Raw genomic sequence first — 20,034 nt, forward strand, 5'->3', positions numbered from 1 at the left:
CTTCCCTGCTGAGTTCTATAAGGGTAATAGTGAAACTAAGAATGAGGAAGCTGACACCTAGGGACTGGTGTCATACTTTTTTTGGTAAAAACTGAGCCCCCTGCATTCGTATCTTGAGAGAAGTGCCGTGGGTGCCAACACAAAATGGTTGACAGGGACAGCAATAAAAGAAGGGATGGTACTCTGTACTGGTGAATACTGTCACTAAAAAACACTGGCTTTTAGTAAGAAGACAAACAGGCGGGGGCTGACTCAGAGCAGACTGAGGTTGGTAGGGCAGTGCCCCACTTGCCATAAATGGGCCAGCCTCGATGGACCAAAGGTTCCCCATCCCTGATTCAGAATATAAAATGGGCTAATACACAGGGTAGTTCTGGATCACAAAATATCCATATGGGAGAAAAATCCTGGTTAATGTGGTTTTGACAAAATAACAGTATATTTTGGAAGTCCACTGAAGGCCAACGTGAACTGAACCAAAGACCAATTTGATCTGGATACACTAAAGACTGAACTGATGAATTGATGGCTGATGGAACTAAAGGGATGGTTAGCCAGTCATCAGTTCTGTCTCCATGAAATCATCATCAGGAGTGATCCTCAGCAATCTGTGTGCCTACAATAACCATTGTGACAACAGTCCTGCAGTTCTCAGCACTGCCCAGGACTTTTCAGGCTTCCAGTTTCCCCAGTCTGTAGAACTCTTATAACAGCCTTGCATTTAAGCAGTAGCCTGGTAGTCATAGATGTCAGGGAATTAAATGCAGATGAGTGAGCAGGCTGACCCAAGTGGGACAGAACATTCCATCCCAAATCTGTACCCAGCATAGGAACTAACCAGGCTGCAAGAGGAGAGAGACCCCCTTTTCTATACTCAATGTAGAAGTGTGCTGGATTATTGTGGGAAAGACAGAGCGACCCCATATGGTATGGAAGGACCATAGCTCAGTGGTAGAGCATCTGCCTTGCATGCAGATGGTTCCAGACTCTATCCCTGGTGTCTCAAGGTAAAGCTGGGAAAAGCTGCTGACTGAAACCCTGCAAAGCTGTTGCCAATCACTGTACTGAGCTAGATGGCCCAATTTGGTCTGACACAATATAAGGCAACTTCCTATGTGTCTGGGTTTTTCTGCCAGCCCATAGCAGGCAAGTAGATTTTTTTTGTAGACTACTAACTTTTGTGGGCTTGCTTCCAAGGCTGTCTTGCAAGCCCAGAGCCCAAGTATAACCACAAGAAGCAAACTTCAGATCCCAAGAGTCCACAGTTTGCAGCAGAAAAGCTTTCCCGAAACTAGAAAGCATCCAAACACAGCTTCCACAGTGAATGGGAAAACCAGTTCCCTTGTCTTCAAACTACCCCCTCACACATTTCTCCCTCCTTGAATTAACTATCTCCAAATATGCCTTTTTTAAATTGACACAGGACATGATTGACTCATGTAACTCTTAACTGATAGCAGTAGCGGTATTATAAGCAACACTCATCATTCCAAAAATGGCTAAATAAATATTTGGAAGATATTAGGTTTCCTTAATACTTCAGCTAACATAGATGGGAAATGGATGGCTGGGAATCCTTAATGAAGCTATAAAGCTGCTATAAATGCAACACAAAGCCTAAAGTTGCAGACCTGTGCATTTCTCTGCATGGAAGTTAGCTCCATTGAATACAGTGGATCTTACTTCTGAGTGAACACACATGACAGTGTGTCAGTGATGTTTTTCAAAACCTTGAAAGTTGAGGAAATTGAACTGGTTATTCTGCATTGTTTCCAGGAACAGATTATGAGTTTGAACATCGAACCTTGATAGAGCCGCAATAACCATCATTATTATGCAGTCATAGAGACATTAACACCCATGGTTAGTGATGGGTGAATCTTGGTTTCTCTCCATTTCTCATTTTCCCAGTCTTAAGTTCAATTCTCCACATCACGTTTTCATTTTATTTTTATTTTTTTAAAAGTTGTCATGGAAATTCTTCAGTATTTTGGCAGCAATTTCTTGTTGTGCCCCAGACTGAGGGAGAGCTAGATCGGGCAGTGGAGTCAGATGAGGACGAGGTTCCTTGGGAAGTGGGAGGAAGAGAGAGTAGCGGGGAGGGTCCAGGCAGACCCCAAACTCCCCTGCCCAGCGGAACAACCCATGGATGCGGTTCCTGCCCCTCCCGCGAGTTCCATACCAGAGCAGTTGGGAAGTGACTCCCTGATTGTGGCATCCCCAGCTGCACAGGAATCCCCGCTGGATGCTTCAAACACTTCCCAGCCAATCAGTGTTCGGTTTCCAGAGCCCACACTGTCACCTAGTGAAACCCTCCGTCCAATGTGCCATCTGAGACTCGCCCCCCCTCGCCCTGTGCAAGGCGGTGCGAAAAGAGAGATGTTCAAAAGATGAAGCTCAGGCGGAGCCGCTGCTTATGTGTGAAAACTTTCCCTACATAAGTCAGTGCTTTCCAAGACACAGTGCTGAGTCAGCTTCCCCCAAACGCTGCAGAGGCTGCTTAGTTAGGATAGTTAGGAAAAGTAGTGAGTCAGAATAGGCAGGTGAATGAAGCACACCGCTTTGGATGTAACCATAACTTTAATAACAAGAGAAAAAGACATCACTGCGCCTCAGTCTGAATCCTTCGGCTCTGGGCAGGACATTTCTTCTGATACAGGCCTTTAGAATTCAAATTGTAATACAATATAAGCACTAAAAGAATCAATAAAACACAGTTGAAATGAATACTATGGACCATCTGAATGAAGCTTGGGGACAACTAGTGGTCAACAGACCACAATTATAGAACTTCTGCTTTATAGTACTGATCTCATGGATAGAGACTCACAAGGATCGTGGTCTGACCTAAGTTGGATCACACCAGCAGGACTATAAAGTTTGTTATTTCTTTTCTGTTTTAAAAGTGAAGGGGTAAACAGAGCTGGACCGAAATTCCTTCCCCCATGAAAATGGGGAGGAAAATTCTGCTCATTACAGAGAAACAGAAGAAATATTGCTAAGTTGTGTGTATTTGTGGGTGTGGCTTGCCTTTTTGGATTGTTCTTTTAAGCTGTGAAACATTGAGCCCATAATTTACATGCATGCTCGTGGAATCAGGGCCACCAACAGACAGGTAGAAAGGATCTGTTTCTACCGGACCTGGGGCCAGCAGGGCCCCCAGACTCTTAGTTTTCATTTTTTAAAAAGTAAGTTTCTAAGTGCTGTGAAACAAAAGAAATATGCCTCCCTCCCCCTTTTTTCTTTGCAACAACCCTGTGAGGTAGATTAGGCTAAGAGTTGGTTATGTCACCAATGTTGTACATACTTTGACTATTTTTGTCTATTGTAGTTATTATCAGGTATTTAAAATATATGGTAATATATGCATGTAAACAGTAGTTCTTGCCAAGAGATAGGAGTGCGTGGGAATGTTGGGGGCCCAATCTACATTCAGTGTTCCGGCCCCAGGAAATCCTGTTGGCTTCCCTGCATGGAACTACTATTTTGGGGGGTTTAACTGGAAAGGATTGTGTGCTCCAGTCATTATTGCAACAAATACAATTATTTTAGAAACACTAGAGTTCTTTTGCTTATTTTGAAATTAGGAATAACCTAATGTCAATGCTATCTTGCTCACTTAAAGGAATTAGCAAGAACCGCACAATATAATAAGGACATTCTCTGGCCATCAAAATTTTCTCTGTGCGAAAGGGAACTGTCGGAAACGGATGCCTGGAAGGGTTTGGAACTCTGATTTTCCCTTCTCAGAGTTCTTAAAGCATTATTGTCAAGTTCACGGCAGTTTTAAGAGGCCATTACAAGTCTGTAATGTTAATTTGCCTGGAAAACGTATTGGTTTCCCTCCTTTTTTCAACATAAAATTAGTATTACAGAGTCTTAATGGATGTCTGGAGAAGACTTCATTAACTGGATTATTTTATGAGTCGAGATCAGACAGTTTAGTGCAAATGACCCAAACCTACAGTTGTAACACTGACAGGGGAAGTAAGCAGAGAAATGAATTAAAGGCATCCCTTAGGTGCAGGGAGCATTCCTTTGTCAGCCACACTTGCTGAGTTAAAGAGGACTGCTGTGTCCTTAAATAACAGGATGAGAAAATAAACATTATCCCTGGTGGTTCCGCACCTAGGAAGCCCGGCAATTCTGCAAAGCCAGAGGGAGTTTATTCAGGAGTGAAATTAACTCTGGAAGCAGTTGACATAGAGGGAAATCCAAGCAGCTAACTCTGCTGCACCAAGGCAGAGTCAGAGCTTGGGAAGCTTAAACTTAGGAGGAAAAAGCTGTTCAGTGGTGCAGGATGGCTAGATCTGGTGCTCCCAGCTTTTCTTTCTATTCTTAGGGTAGCTTCCAGAGTTCTCTTCATCCTAGGGATGGAGGCAGTGGTGGCTTGCACTCTCTGGGACTGGTGGGGCGTAAAGCAGGGACACCGCTGACAGTCAGAGCAAGAGCCTATGAGAGGGAGAGCCATCTCCTTCCAGTTTTGTCCCGAACCTCCTCCCTGATCAGTTCTACAAGGGGCAATACTGAAACGAAGGAGAAGGAAGCTTACGCCCAGCGCTGCTACTTCCTGGGCTGGCTGTATGTCAGTAGGTGGGCAGGTGAAGGCTCTATTTGCTCTCATGTAGACCAGCTTCTACTGGATGCAGGAATCTGTCAATTTTGATTTCTCTCCATTTCTCATATTTCCGATCTTAAATTTAGTTTGCCATGGTTCTGCTTCAGTTTGTGGCCGAAAACAAAGTCCTCAGAACAATTTGTCAGCATTTTAGTGCACATTCCTCCTAACGTACACGTTTAAAATGCAGGTTTTTCCTGATATACATATTTTGGCAAGCCGTTTCCCCCCCAAACACAATACATTTTTGCGTGCTGTCTTCACTTACATGCAGTTTTTATATGCATTTCACCTTTTTGTACAGCTTTTTGTTTGTTTGGAGAATTGTATTGCAAACTTCAGAGAGGTGCATACTTCAAAGCAGAGCTGCTAAATCTGTGCTCTGGATTTGGCTGAGTCTCAAGTCCTGAGCCAAATCGGGCCCATTCAGACGTTTTCGGGGCTCAGCTGAGTCGGGTTCTGACAGCCATGGATCTCTACAGGTTGGATTCAATGACCCAGAGTGACCTGGGGCTGTCAGGGGGTGGGACATCAGACAGGAAGAAGAAACAGCTGCGGCTCTCCTTTCTACCTGAGGAGAAGCAGCAATCCTCTAGAATTGTGGGTACTGTTTTGCGCGAGCCAAGAGAACAATCCTGGAGGGTGCTGTTTTGCAGGAAATCCGCTTGCAAAACAGCATCACGCAGTGTAAACTGACCCAGCTGTCGGTCTCAGGGAGGGAAGGAGATGCACCATCTCCTTCCCCTCCCCTCCCCTCCAGATATTTAATTAGGTTTTTTTTACCCTAATTAAACATGCGTCCCACCCCTGAACCTATTTGGGAGTGGTCTGAGCAGGGCAGGTAGTCCCCAGCTCAACTGAGGACAGGTTGGCTTGATGTCCCCCCTATAGACTGGAGCCACAGGGCAGATAAGGGCAAGTGTGCACAGCCCTAGTTGCTATTTTCAGTTCCCATGTTGCTTCAAGAAGCGCAAATCAAGTAGACTTGCCTTAAAATACAAGCCGAACCACATTCCCCCCCGCCGTTCCTACACCCTGACTTTCTCCCCAGACTTCAGAGTAGCTCTTATTTCCAAAGCATTATAATGCAGTTAGGATTCTTTTCCCCCTCCCCCTGTTTCTCAGTCTCAGCTCCGAAAAGAGGTAGTTGCGGTGTCTTAAGAGCAGCCGTGGTTCATCCTCTCCCACCACCGCCACCAAATTAGTATTCTGCTGCTTAAAAGCAGCAGAGGGCTGGATGGGAAGATTCTGGGCACCAAAGAGTCCTTCTCGGTTATGCTTCCTTTAGTGTCTTTCAAGCTCGGTGACCATACTGCATACCTAGCCTTGAAGCAACTTCCTTAGGGGATTGAGAGAATTATTTATTAGATTTGTATCCCGTCCTTCCTCCTTGTAGGAGCCCAGGGCGGCACTTCTTTGGGGGAAAATATGACTGTTTAAAGTGAAATAATAGAGGAATAAATGTCTGGTTTGATAGTGGCCAGAGAGAGAGAGAGACTCCCTTTGCCACTTGTTCATGATCATGGCAGTGACTGCATTCCGTCATCTTGCTGGGTGTAATTTCCCCCCTCATTTTTCCTGCCACTACTCCAGTTTGGCTGCATTCCAATGCCAATTAACCAATGAGATCTCACTACCTGATGGATTCTGAAGCCAACTCAGAGAGAGTGCAATACTTTCTACCTTCATTCTGCTGACTGGCTGGGGAAAATAGAGGGGGGGGCAACTGAGAAGGGCCATCGGGAACACTGATGAGCAGGATGAAAATTGCAGGGCCCTTACAAGATCACTCCCTAACATCACAGCCTGGAAACAGAGTGGCCAAGCACAGAGAGGGGCATTATGGTTCAGCCCTTTGTAATCCCTTCCATTGCCTTGAATCTCATGTTCCATGCACTGAAACCAGAACAGGTATTATCATGAATCACTTATCACATTGTCTCCAACTGGAATCACTTTAAAAGAGGAACAGACAAATCCATGGGAGATAAGGCTGCCAGTGGCTACTAGCTTCAGTGGCTATGTTCTACTTCCTCTGTCAAGAGGCAGTATGCCTCTGAGTACCAGTTGCTGGGAATTGCAGATGAGAAGAGCACTGTTGCATTTGAGTTCTGCTTGCAGGCTTTCCATGGGTTGGCCACTGTGATAACAGGATCCTGGACTATAAGTGTGACTTTGGCCTGATCTGGCACAGCTCTTCTTAAGCTTGTTAACTGTGAAATAATTAACTACAAGAATATTTGTATCCTATCACTTTTTATGGTGTGAAAAGTTCTGTACTTTTTTCTCTGCACCCATAGTTTCAGATCCCCAACACCCGCACACACCTTTCACTCTCCCAATATGACTTCTGGTGCAACTCTCTGCTTATAGTACTTCTTCATTACCTTGTTCTTCCCATCCCACTGGGCATCTTATTCTTCAGGGATGTCTGCCTAAGGCTGAAGCTGAACCCCGACAAGACTGAGGTATTACTTGTGGGAGATAAAAGGAAGTTAGGAATTACTGACCTGATGCTTGATGGGGTAAGTTTACCCCTGAAGGACCAGGTCTGCAGTCTTGGGGTCATACTTGACTCCCAGCTGTCCATGGAGGCTCAGATTACAGCAGTGAGCCGGGCAGCTTGGTATCAATTACATCTGATACGGAGACTGCGTCCCTATCTTCCTGTTCATCTGCTCCCTCAGGTGATACATGCCCTGGTCTCCTCTCGCTTAGACTACTGCAATGCGCTCTACGTGGGGTTACCCTTGAAAACGGTCCGGAAACTACAGCTGGTACAGAATGCGGCGGCACGCTTGATTACGCATAGCCGTCGCTGGGATCACATCATCCCAGTGTTATTAGATCTTCACTGGCTACCAGTTGTCTACCGGGCCCAATTCAAGGTGTTGGTGTTGACCTTTAAAACCCTATACGGTTTCGGCCCAGTATATCTGAAGGAACGCCTCCAGAATCACCGATTGTGCCACTTGACGAGATCAGCCTCGCAAGACCTTCTCTCGGTCCCACCGGTGAGAACAGCTAGGCTGGTACGGACCAGAGAGAGGGCCTTCTCTGTTGTGGCCCCCACCCTCTGGAACTCTCTCCCTTTTGATCTCAGACATGCTCCTTCCCTGTCCAGCTATCGCCGAGCCTTGAAGACCTGGCTGTTCAGGCAGGCCTACAAGATTGGGACAGATTAATTTACGTTATAATTGAATTAATGAATGGTTTTTTAGCTTAAAATTTGATTATATTGATGTATATATATTGCTTTTATTCTTGTTGTTCGTCGCCTAGAGTGTCCCTAACCCGGACAGATAGGCGGTTGAAAAATAAAATTTATTATTATTTATTATTATTTTAGTAACCAGATTATAAAGGTTTACCAGTTTAACATCAACAGCTAATAAATCAGCCTTTACAACAAAACAGCCTTGGAAAAGGTGACTTAGAGGGTATATCCCTCACTTGAACTATGCCTTGCCGATGGAAGTTTTAATATCCAAATTACAGCTCCGAGTGGAAGGCATTGGGAGCACAGAGATTTATAGCCCCTATTAATAACCAATTATTTCTCAAACACATTTGCCATGTGGTAAGGCCTGAGCTGTTGGATGGCCCGAAATGCTAAATGTTCTGTTAAAGTGCAATGACAAACATCATATATTTTGAATTGATGCTGCCTTCCCGGCTGTCACAGCATAAAAACAATCGCATCCATGACCCTCGCATTGAACAATATATCAGCTGTGCTACCGGATGGAAGACAGTGGGAGCAGGATCCCTTCCTATCAGTGATCTTTCTCTGGCTCTTCTAATGCTTACAAATATTAAATCTTGTGTTGATATTTCCAAGTTAGAAGGGGGGAAGGGAGAAATTTTGGTTGAAAGAAAGACAGTTAATGTTGAATTATTTCCCTACAAGAAAAGATTAAAACATATGTGGCTTTTTCGTTTAGAAAAATACAACTAGAAGGGGTGGGATGCAGTGCTTGGGAAGCTCATTTTAGAAAGCAATTAGTTCCAGTTGTCCTCTCCAAAAAGGAATTAACTCCAGTTTGTTTGTTTGTTTGTTTATTAAATTTATATCCTGCCCTTCCTCCAAGAAGAAGTTGAAGTTCACTCTCATCAAAAAGGAACTAGTTCTGTTTCAGTTCATTTTGCAATTCATTCACATGGTCCTTGGCGTTCTCCCACCCCTTGCCAGCCTTCAGAATTTTACAAGCTGCTCTGCTAAAATATAAAATATTCACTAATAGGTACAAAAAACCTTGCAGTTTAAGAACTTACTTATAGCCCACAGATATTTCTATCAAACTTTAAAAAGCAGGGAAATTGGGTAGCTATACTGAATGCACCAGGGGAGCAAGAGACCTGACCTCCTCTCTGAGATATTGTACTGCCCTACAAATTTGTCAAAATGCAAACACAATTTGGGTTGTTCTTTCACAGTCCAATCCACTTCCTGTGTAGCTTGGAAGAATTTGGTAACATGTGCCTTTGAGCATTTGAGCACATGGTGAGTGGTGACAGCACCAGCAATCAGCCAAAATAACAGAAACAAGACATGTGCTGTACTGTGCTGATCTTGTTTTAGCAGGGAGGGAGGGAGGGCTAGAGTGGATAGGGGAGGAGGAAGGAAGAGGGGAGAGGAGGCAGAAGGGAGAGGAGAAGGGAAGGAGGGGAAGGGCAGGTCTGATCATTTGCATGCTTATTGAGTTCAATGGGATTTACTACCGTGCAATCATGGTTAGGATAGGTAAAACTGACCATGAAGGGGGGGAGGGGAGAGGAAGGAGGAGGAGGGGGGAGGGGGAAGGAGGGGGTTGGAAGGGAAAGGGGGAGGGGCAAAAGAAGGGGGAGGGAAGGTACAAGAGGAAGGGGATAGGAGGGAGCAGGAGGGAAGGGCAGGTTTGATCATTTGCATACTTTTTGAGTTCAGTGGGATTTACTCCTATGCAATCATGCTTAGGATAGGTGAATCTGACCTGAGGGAGGGTCAGGGAGAAGGGGAGGGGAGGAGATTGGGTAGGTGGGCACTGGGCAGAGGAGAAACCCTGTTCCTTTCCAAAAGGAAAACATTGTGAACAGTATAATACTTTGTGGGTGTGGCCCCTTGATTAGGGAAGCCCAGCAGCTGAGAGTCTGGCTTTTAGAACACTGACAGTTGGTTCTTACTGAACATGCCCGACATTATCATTGAGTTCAAGCCAAAATTTCTTAATTAAAAATCAGCCAGGCATTTTTTTAACTTTTAAACTGCAGAAGATGAAGGTCACCGTATGGAGCAAGGTCAGTAATAGCATTACAGGTCAGTAATAGGATTACACTGATCACAGCTGATTTTTAATTAATTTCAACAGATTATGAGAACTCTGACAGAAAAAAGTCCAAAAGGGGTCTGTTCTCTCTCTCTTTACACTTTGAACTCTCAATTCTCTCTGATTGTTTAGTGTATCGTCATGAAAATTTAGAGGGTTGTTCTGAGTTCAGGACTATACATTTTGTAAGGTTTGTTTTGAAATGAATTTATGGGAAGCATCAGAATGGCATGGGGAGTATTTTCAATTTAACATTGCAGAATGCAAAAAATCCGTGCTGTATAATACTTAATAGAAACAGCACTGCATGTGATTTTGAAAGCTAGTCCTACTTAGAGTAGACCCATTGAGATTAATAGACAGGACTAGGCTTCATTAATTTCAGTGAGTATACTCTGAGTAGGATTTAGTTGAATGCAATACTAGGAAAACATCAGAACACACACAGGGTAATGTGAACAATTGTTTTATTTCCCCCCCCCCAAACAATTATTATATTTAGGTTTAAACAGCAGCATCACTTTTCAGACAGGTAAAAATGGAAAGTGCAATGGCCGCAATCAAACACAGAGTTGTTGTTATGTGCCTTCAAGTCGATTACGACTTATGGCGACCCTGTGGATCAGGGACCTCCAAGAGCATCTGTCCTGAACCACCCTGTTCAGATCTTGTAAGTTCAGGGCTGTGGCTTCCTTTATGGAATCAATCCATCTCTTGTTTGGCCTTCCTCTTTTTCTACTCCCTTCTGTTTTTCCCAGCATTATTGTCTTTCTAGTGCATCATGTCTTCTCATGATGTGTCCAAAGTATGATAACCTCAGAGTTAAGTGAGATGAAACCCCTGTATTTACAAATTATTGAATGAAAATGGAAATGGAATTGAATTAAATCACCCAAAGTTCCACTGCAAAAAGAACTTAATTCAGGTTTAATTAATTATTAATTAATTCAGTTAATTGGTTAATCTGAATTTGTTCATTCCAAACCACTGGTGGAATGATAGAGGATTATAGTACATAGCTTGCATCTACATGCATTGATATATTCTTGGCTGCCACTGGAACCCTCCTTCTCTCAAAGTTTGGATCTTCCAGTTATTCATGTTTCTTGGAAGTATCCTGACCATTTAACATTTCCCATTTGAGGATGAAATGGACCAATGTCCTGTTTTCAGATGTACCTAGTAATCAGGCTGTCATGTCTTGTATTCCATGCTGGGTTTTGCACTATAGAAAGCACCTCTACTTGTGCAAGGCTGGACACTTGATCTTTGCTGATCAATTTTATCCATTGCAGCATTCCAAAGAGCTGCTCGTGAGCTGGGGAACACTTGAACACTATGGAATATAGCATGGAGGGCTGCAGTAGACAGGGAAAAATAAGTGAAAAAAATTATATTAGTGAAAACTACTATTGGAAACAACCCAATGTGTGTACTAAATGCCAGCTTTCTGGGCTGGGTGGAAATGCCAACAGCTTGGAAAAGTTACTTTTTAAAAGTACAACTCACATCAGCCTCAGCCAGCATGGCCACTAGATTGGGTGATGGGAGTTGTAGTTCAAAAAAAGTAACTTTTCCGAGCTCTGGAAATGCCACAATAATGTTGATGTTTCTGTGAATGAGTGTATCTGTCAGACAGTTGTAAGAATCTGTCTATGTACACAATAGTGGGCCAGGGTCATTTAATATTGCTTGGCAATGGGTTCAGAACCTATGTCTCAGTTAGGGATGTCAGAGAATACTGATGGAAATGGAAGCGGAAATAGCTGTTGTTTGCTTATTCATCCCCTGTCCAGAATGCAAATCAATCTAGCAAAGATGGTCATATTTGCTGCTATTGTTCTTGTTGTCCACAAATGATATGTAATTATTTGCAAAACAATGATTTCCTCCCCACTTTGCATTGTGTTTCCTTTACAATGAAATGAATGGTGTGGAACAACGTAATTGTCAGCTCTACACTGCATCAGCAGTGTCAGGGGGGGCTGGAAATTCCTGGGTCTTTGGCAGGGAAGGAAAGTCCTTAGCCAGCAGTCGGGTTGTAAATCTGCCAGGCCTATCCGAAGCGTACTTGCCGAGTCAGAAGTCCAGAAGCGAGGTCAGTGGAGGTCCGGGATCAATTGCCAAGGAGGTCAGTCAAAGAGATGCTGCAGGGAAACTAGATCTACACAAGCCACGCCTGACGTTGCAGTCAGCAACAAGCTGCAGCCAAGGTGTGCCTTATAAAGAGCAGGATGGACAGCAGGTGTGAGCCCTCAGCGTTTGGGCCTTAAGGAGACAGGCCTGCCTCTCTTCTGCCTGACCTTCTGCTGTCTACGTTCTGCAGGTGAGGGGGGAGTATCCTGTTCACTGTCTGTGTCTGGCTGCAGGGCCTCTGCTGTATCTGGGGTGCTCTGCAGCTGAGGGGCAGAAGGAGCTGGATTCTCAGGAGGCTCCTCCGTGTCTCCTGCTGCTCCTGGGTCTGCTGCTGTTACTCTCGAGTCGTCCTCATCTGAGGAGTCCTCTGACGGGGCCATGACAGTAATGATAATGTAGTTAATTACATAATTAATTATAACATTTCACCATAGTGGACAATGAGATGAATAATGTAGTTTTTATGACCACATAGTTAAACTATGGAATTTGCTCCCACTTGGAGATTACACAAATACATGGAGGATCAGGCTATCAGTGGCTCTTAGCCATGATAGCAGTGCTCAGCTTCCATGATCAGAGGCAGTATGGTTCTGAATACCAGTTGCTGGAAACCACAGAAGCGGAGAGTGCTGTTGCGCTCAGATCCTGCTTGCAAGCTTTCCATAGGCAACTGGTTGGCCACTGTGAGAACAGGATGCTGGACTAGATGGGCCACTGGCCTGATCCAACAGGCTCTTTTTTATGTTCTTATCAGAAAGCTGAACTGCAGCAGAACAGAAACAGCACTGCATGTGACAAGTATGGGGTGGAACTAACATCAATACATTCTTACATCCCTATACTCAACCCATGCATTAAGATATCCAGGGGAGGCCCTCCTCACTGCACTGCTGATGGGCAAGACTTATCACCCATGAAATGGTGGCATGGAGCAGGGCCTTCTCTGTGGCAGCCCTCCATTTATGGAACTCCTATCCAACTGAGACTTTATTATTATTATTATTATTATTATTATTATTATTATTATTATTATTATTATTACTACTACTACTACTACTACTACTACCACATCCTCCCAGCAGGAGTGTCCTCCCACATTAGCAGCATTTAGGCACAACCTTAAAACATTATTTCACCAGGCAGTTACTGATTAACTGTACATTGTTGCAGAAAGAGTACATTGTTTCCTGCTGCTTTTTTATAGTTGCTATGAATCTGTTGTAGTGGTTGCTTTATGATTTTGTATATCTGTATCATTTTAAGGATAGCCATTAGCTGCCCTGGGCTCTGACTAGGAGGAAGGGTGAAGCATAAGAACAATTAATAAAACAAACTGCCCCTTTGTGCAAGGGACAATATATAAATAACTCATGAGATACACTACCATAAAATATAGTGATGGGCACCAGCTTTAAAAGCTTTTAGAATAATTCAGTCTTCCAGTAAATGGAACTGGGATATTCCGGATGCTTGAGAAGAATGTGGGAATGAGGTCCTCATCTTCCTGCCCTATTGGGGAGCTTCTAGAGACATCTTAGCAGGTGTTAGTTGGTAAGGATGTTGGAGGAATTCAATCTTTCCAAATTCCAATGCAAACTGACCTCCTCCTGATCTGCATCTCCTGGATGAATGAACAGATCAGAACATAATTATCCACCGGCTTTTGCACTTCTCAAAAGCTCCAAGGTAATTTTCAGCTTTAAAAAATACAACAAATTTTAGAAGTGTATTTTGAAGGATATGTCCAAATAATGTATTTTTAAATGTAATTCTTCTCTATTTAAAATGCAAATTAATAGGAGGTTGGATGGAACAGACTTAGGGAAGAACACATGTAAAAGTAGCATGGGTCATAAACAGATAGATTCATCCAACCTTAGCTTTTGGCAACTGAAAGCTGGATTACATGAATCTTTGGTCTGATCCAGCAGTCAATTCACAGTTTGATTTTCTGTACCTGTGAACCTTGTTATTGTGTTGGGCATGACCTCTTGGTGGGCTTTCAGATGCAATTTCATCGTTGATGTAACTTAATGGAAGGTTTTGTCTTTGTTTTGTGAGTATGTCTTGGCAATGCATTGGGGCCTGAATAGATGTAGTCCTATGCTTATTTACCTGGGAGTAAGCCCCAGTGAACTCAGTGTGACTTTCTTCTGTGTAGACACGTATAGAACTGCCCTGCAAGGCTTCTACTATAAGCAATGATTGATTGTACTCTTAAGACACATGTTCATGCCTCTGTACTCTTCATTTCTCTTTAGCCTTGTTTGCAATATTGGCCTGAGCCGGGACTCCAGCAGTATGGACCCATGGAAGTGGAATACGTTTCTAGATCAGCTGATGAGGATGTTGTCGCTCGTCTTTTCCGGGTTCAGAATGTAACACGGGTGAGAAGCTTGAAAAAATGCTGTTTTGAGAGTATGTTGGTCTTGGATGTACATTTTCTCCTCTCTGTATTAGGGGTGTGCATAGGCTCTGCCGAGGAAAATCACGGTGATTTGGGGAAAGGTTTTTGAGTTAGATGATGCTGTTAACAAGATGTTTCGAGCCAGAGCAGAAATTCCCTAAATTTCCAAGTGGCTTTGTGGTTTTAGCTCTCAAAAGAATAAACAAAACAAAATGGCTGCTTTTTGTTTGTTTTCTGATAAATGAAACGAAGCTGATGGGGAAATGTCCAGAGCTTGAAAGGAGAGCGGGGAGGAATCTTGTTTTTATGCACAGGTCTAGCTTTTAATCACAGTGAATTATTTTTTTGGTAAACTTTTGTTGCAGTAATTTGAGAGAGGGATTAACAACTTGTTCTTCACATTTATCTGTGCCAGAAGTGGGGAATCTCTGGCCTGTGGGCTAGTCTTGGCTCTCTGAGGGTCCCAGTTTGGCCCATGAGGCCATGTTTTTCAGAATCATGCCTACCTGTTACTCTGCTGACATCACTCTGATAGGCGGGTGATGTCAGCTGATGGAGGGAGGGTTGATTCTGTGTTGGCTACATGCTCCAGTTTCCCACTCATCAGCTGATGAAGAGTGGGGTAAATCCTGCTCAGTTTGGCTGCATGTATGGGGAGGAGAACTTGGCTGGGAGTCCAGAGTCTGTGAGTTCAAATCCCCGCTCGTGTCTCCTGGGTATCAAGGGCCAGCTAAAGATCACCCCCACAGTGAGTGGCTCAAGGGTTACGTGCCCTGCCATCTATGCAGCCGTGGGCAAGCTGCATAGTCCCAAGGAGTCCGGTTGCCCCCCAGCTGGCAGTTGCGGAAAAGGAAGGGGCTGGCTTGTGCAGCTGTGGCAAGCTGAGCAGGCCCTAGGCAGCTGGGGAGGACTAGCCTCAGAGGGAGGCAATGGTAAACCCTCTCTGAATACCACTTACCATGAAAACCCTATTCATAGGGTCGCCATAAGTCGGGATCGACTTGAAGGCAGTCCATTTCCATTTTTCAGCCATTCCCCACATATCAGGATTTAACTGCCTGCTCATTGGCTAATGACCTGAGGGTTAAGTCCTGCTAAGTTTGGTTGCACTAGCCAGTTCCCTGTGGGGAACTGGTGCATGCAACTAATGTAACAGGATTTAGTCCCCTGTTCATTAACTGAGTGGGGAAGTTAAATCCTGCTCTGGCAGCATTTGTAAACGCCTTCATGATCAGGAAAGGGTTTGTACTGAAACCCCTGGTATAAATGAGGGGGGAGCTTAATTTTACCATGGTTTTTCAATTTATTTATTTATTTATTTTATTTCATTTTTAAACCGCCCATAGCGAATAGCTCTCTGGGCGGTGTACAAAAGATTAAAAGTACAGAAATACAAAATATCACAATAAATAAACTGAAACAAAGAGATTTAAAATTGTAACATTAAACGCTTTAAAATGCCTGGGAGCATAGCCAGGTCTTAACCTGGCGCCGAAAAGATAGAAGCGTCGGCACCAGGCGTATTTCTTCGGGGAGGCTATTCCACAATTCGGGGGCCACTACAGAAAAGGCCCTAGATCGAGTAACTGTCCTCCAGGCTTCCCGATGGGTTGGTACCCGGAGGAGGGCCTTAGACGCTGAGCGAAGTGACCGGGTCGGTTCATAGCGGGAGAGGCGTTCCACAAGATACTGCGGTCCCACGCCGTGTAAGGCTTTATAGGTCAAAACCAGCACCTTGAATCTGGCTCGGAAGCAAATAGGTAGCCAGTGCAAACGGGCCAGAACAGGTGTTATATGCGCTGACCGGCTGGTCCTCGTCAGCAGTCTGGCTGCTGCGTTTTGCACTAGCTGAAGCTTCCGAACTGTCTTCAAGGGCAGCCCTACGTAGAGCGCATTACAGTAATCCAACCTAGAAGTTACCAGAGCATGAACAACTGAGGCGAGGTCATCGCTGTCCAGATAGGGGCGTAGCTGGGCTACCAACCGAAGGTGGTAGAATGCATTCCTTGCCACCGTGGCCACTTGCGCCTCCAGAGACAAGGAAGGATCGAAAAGAACCCCAAGACTACGAACCTGCATGCTTCTCCCACTCCACTTGCACCCTCACAACATCTCTGTAAAGTAGACAAGACTGAGAATTAAGGCCCATCCATACCTAACTGCAAAATCCACATTTCCCATATTCGGTTGGTGGCCTTGTGAACCATACACGTCTTGTTTGTGGTCCAGGTATTGCAAAAACCTGATTATCAAGCATCCATACGTGTGGGCTTTTTTTTTTTTTTTTGCTTTCTTGTTGGCTGCTCCCCTGAGTCCATCCCTTTTCAGTGATTGGTCCATAACAGTCATTCACTTTTTGTGCAGTTTTTCAGAAGAGCTCAGAAACATCCACTCTTGCTTAGGTTTGTGGATGGGCAAAATGGCAACGTTATTCCCCTCCCAAGTGCAAGCAAAATAAAAGTTTTGGTTGTTACATATAATATAGTGCATACTAAGGATGGAAGCTGATGGTTACTCCCGATTCCATTGAATTTGCCGAACTGAGAGGCAAATCCCTTTCCTTGTTCAATTGTTTTCCACTATCTCCTGTTGTTACTTTCTGCCCAGTTCACCCACCAAATCTCCTTTTCATGCCTCCTCCCAAATTGTATTAGATCCTCCACTGCCCACCACTGAAGAAACCAAGAGATAGTCTCTTATTCACTTTCAAGTTAGCAAAGGGAGGAACCAGATTAGTCAGTTTCAGGCTTGGAGGACAAGAACACAATTTACAGTGCATGCACTCTCTCTCTCTCTCACACACAGAGAAAGATCTGGCTTCTTGGAGGGAGAGAAGCTGATCTCTCCTTCCTCTCATTCCCCAGTTTTTGGCTCTTTGGTGTCTTTGGCTCCCCCTCACATCCCCATCAGCTGTTGGGCAGGAAAAGAGAGGCTTCACCTGCTGTTGGATTGGCTACAAGATCAATGCCGAATCAAACTACTAGAGCTTGTTCCCCTCCCCCCCTTTCCCCCTGTCAGCCCAAGGAAGCTCAGTTAAAAGCTTCCTTTAAACTCTGTGTTTTCGATGAATTGTTTGTGTAACATCACAAAATAACTTTTAAGTAGAAACATTATTAATTAAACATTTGATTTTACATTTGATTGCAAAATAATAGTTTTTTTTTTAATTTAAAAAATATGATACAGTTACAGAAGCCAGAAGGAGGAAGTACCCCAGTTCACTACCAGAAGCAGGAATGAACTGTAAGAAAGAAGGAGGAGACATGGACAGAGGGTGGGGGGGAAGAGAAGAGGCTTGCATATGACAGAGGAACGCCCATGGATTGCTGTTGAAGGAAAGTCCGCAGCATTGAGTCTGAGCCCGCAGACATTAATGCAACTGATTTTTAGTTTAGGAAAACTTCTCTGTTTTTCAGGGTTATTTCTAATATGGATTTGTTAATGTGAAAATCAGTACTAGTTTGCAGTGTCATATGGATGACAGTGAATTAGTGAGAACACAAAGCAATTACATTGCAGATTATACAGTTGTATGGATGGGCCCTTTATGTCTAGCCCAAGGGAACCCGGTGAGCTTTATGGCTGAGTGTGGATTTGAACTGTGGTCTCTCCAATCTGTATCTTACACTGTAACCCACTCTAACTCTAGGTGTTGCTGGACTACAACTCCCATCCACTGCAGCCAGCATGGCCAGCAGGGATGACATTCCCCACCAATGCTCTAGGCACTACACCACACTGCTTCTGTTAATATATTCTGGAAAAGGAGCAGAACAAGACTAGGAGTTGTATTCAACACAAGTCAAATGTTCCAGTGGAACATTCTCTCCCCCCCCCCGGCCGTGCATCTCCTAAATCTGTTCTGGGTTTTCCACCAATCCCTTGGAGCAGATTTGCAGTTCTGCTAGCACAATTTAGTTGAATATCATCCTAGGGAGTGGATCCAAACTAAATCGGTTACACTAAATTCTCACTGAAATCAATGAATCTTTAGGTGTGTCATGACTAACTTGTCCCATTGATTTCAGAGGTATCCAAGTTCAACTAACTTATACAGGATACAGCTTGATTTCTCTCTTGCTTCATGGGGCTTTTCACAGTAGTGTGATAAAGGTGTTATTTGGGAAATCTGATTTTGACTGCCCATAGTGGAATAGCTCTTACAATATTCCTAGCATCCCAAGGTATGGTGTGAAGGCACATGAAACCACCACCTTGCTGAAGCTAAGCAAGTCTGGGTTTGGCCAGATCTTGGATGAGTGACTGCCAGAGAACTGCATGTATGACATCTTGGGTTCCATTATGGAAGAAAGGTGGGATATATTTATGTATGAGAGATTAAATAAATAAATAAAATAGCCACCAACTTGGATGGCTTTCAAAGAGGATTAGACAAATTCATGGAGGATAAGGTTATTGATGCCTGCTAGGCAAGATAGCTATGTTCTACCCCCACTGTCAGAGGCAGTATGCTCTCAGTTGCTAAGAATCACAGGTGCACTCAGATCTTGCCTGGGGGCTTCCCTTGGGTACCACTGTGGGCCACTGTGAGAACAGGATGCTGGACTAGATGAGTATTTGGCCTGATCCAGCCTGATTCTCCTTGTGTTCTTAAAATGCCTCCTTTCCAAACATCACTAGGCTTTGAAAAAACTTCCTTTTTGGGGTTTGCAATGCCTTCCCATCCCACGTTTGGCAGAATAATGCAAATTCTCCCCCCCTTCTCCCAAGCCTGTTCAGAGAGCCAAGTCCTTTAAACCACTCTCTTTGCCTTTTGATTCCGCTTCTCAATGTCTTGCATAATTGGCTTGGCATAAAGATGACACCAGTCGTTCTTGTCTCATTCCCATGTTGAAGCTGCAGGGGCTGTTTTTTGTAAGTATCAGATGCCACCACATTATCCAGCCCCTGCCAACAGTTGTCTAGCAGGTAACCTCATGAATAATTACAGGCAGCCACTATGATAATGGGACTCTCAGGGAACTAAATGTCAACAACAGCAGATTCTCCCCTCTCCCAATAAACTCAGCAGCCAGTATAATCAGCTTGACTTGCCTAAAGAAACAGGGGAATGGATTGGAGCTTTGTGGAACAGCACATGCTTTACATGTAGAAGGTCCTAGCTTCATTCCCTGGTGTCTCCTGTTAAAAAGATCTTAACATTACTAGTTAACAGGTGATGGGGGAGGAGGAACTCTGCTGAAAACCCCGGAGGGCCATTGCCAATCAGAGTAGATAGTCCTGAGCTGGATCGACAAATAAAGCAGCTTTTACCTTTTCCTCTCCCCCTTTACCTAGCACATTTAGAAAGGAGTGTGATTTCATAACATTTAAAAATGATGTTTGATTACCTTTTGTATTTTTAGTAGTCTTTAGCCTTTCTGGGCCTGGGACCCGCTTTTAGCCCAAGCATGCATTTGGGGACCCATATCACTTTTTTACCATATATTTGCGGTAGTACTGCAGTTGGGACCCACCCACCCTTAGATTAAGCTGTGATCTTGTAGTGGCTGACCCATCAGCTGAAGACCAATAGTCAAACACTCAATATCTGTTTTTATCCG

General features: G+C 44.1%; 1 protein-coding gene across 6 annotated transcripts in view; it reads left to right on the plus strand.

Moving 5' to 3' along the window:
• Window positions 1–20,034, plus strand: part of PTPRU (protein tyrosine phosphatase receptor type U) — a 580,511-nt gene that overhangs the window by 529,459 nt on the left and 31,018 nt on the right. For all 6 annotated transcript variants that reach the window (XR_009759096.1, XM_061596132.1, XM_061596131.1 and 3 more), the window contains one exon: window positions 14,325–14,450. Coding sequence is in view for 5 of the 6 variants with exons in the window: in XM_061596132.1 (XP_061452116.1) it covers window positions 14,325–14,450 (126 nt within the window). In the remaining variant the exon portion in view is untranslated. The remainder of the gene's footprint in view (window positions 1–14,324; window positions 14,451–20,034) is intronic.

This window comes from Rhineura floridana, chromosome 15, assembly GCF_030035675.1.
Source record: "Rhineura floridana isolate rRhiFlo1 chromosome 15, rRhiFlo1.hap2, whole genome shotgun sequence".
Classification (NCBI taxonomy): domain Eukaryota; kingdom Metazoa; phylum Chordata; class Lepidosauria; order Squamata; family Rhineuridae; genus Rhineura; species Rhineura floridana.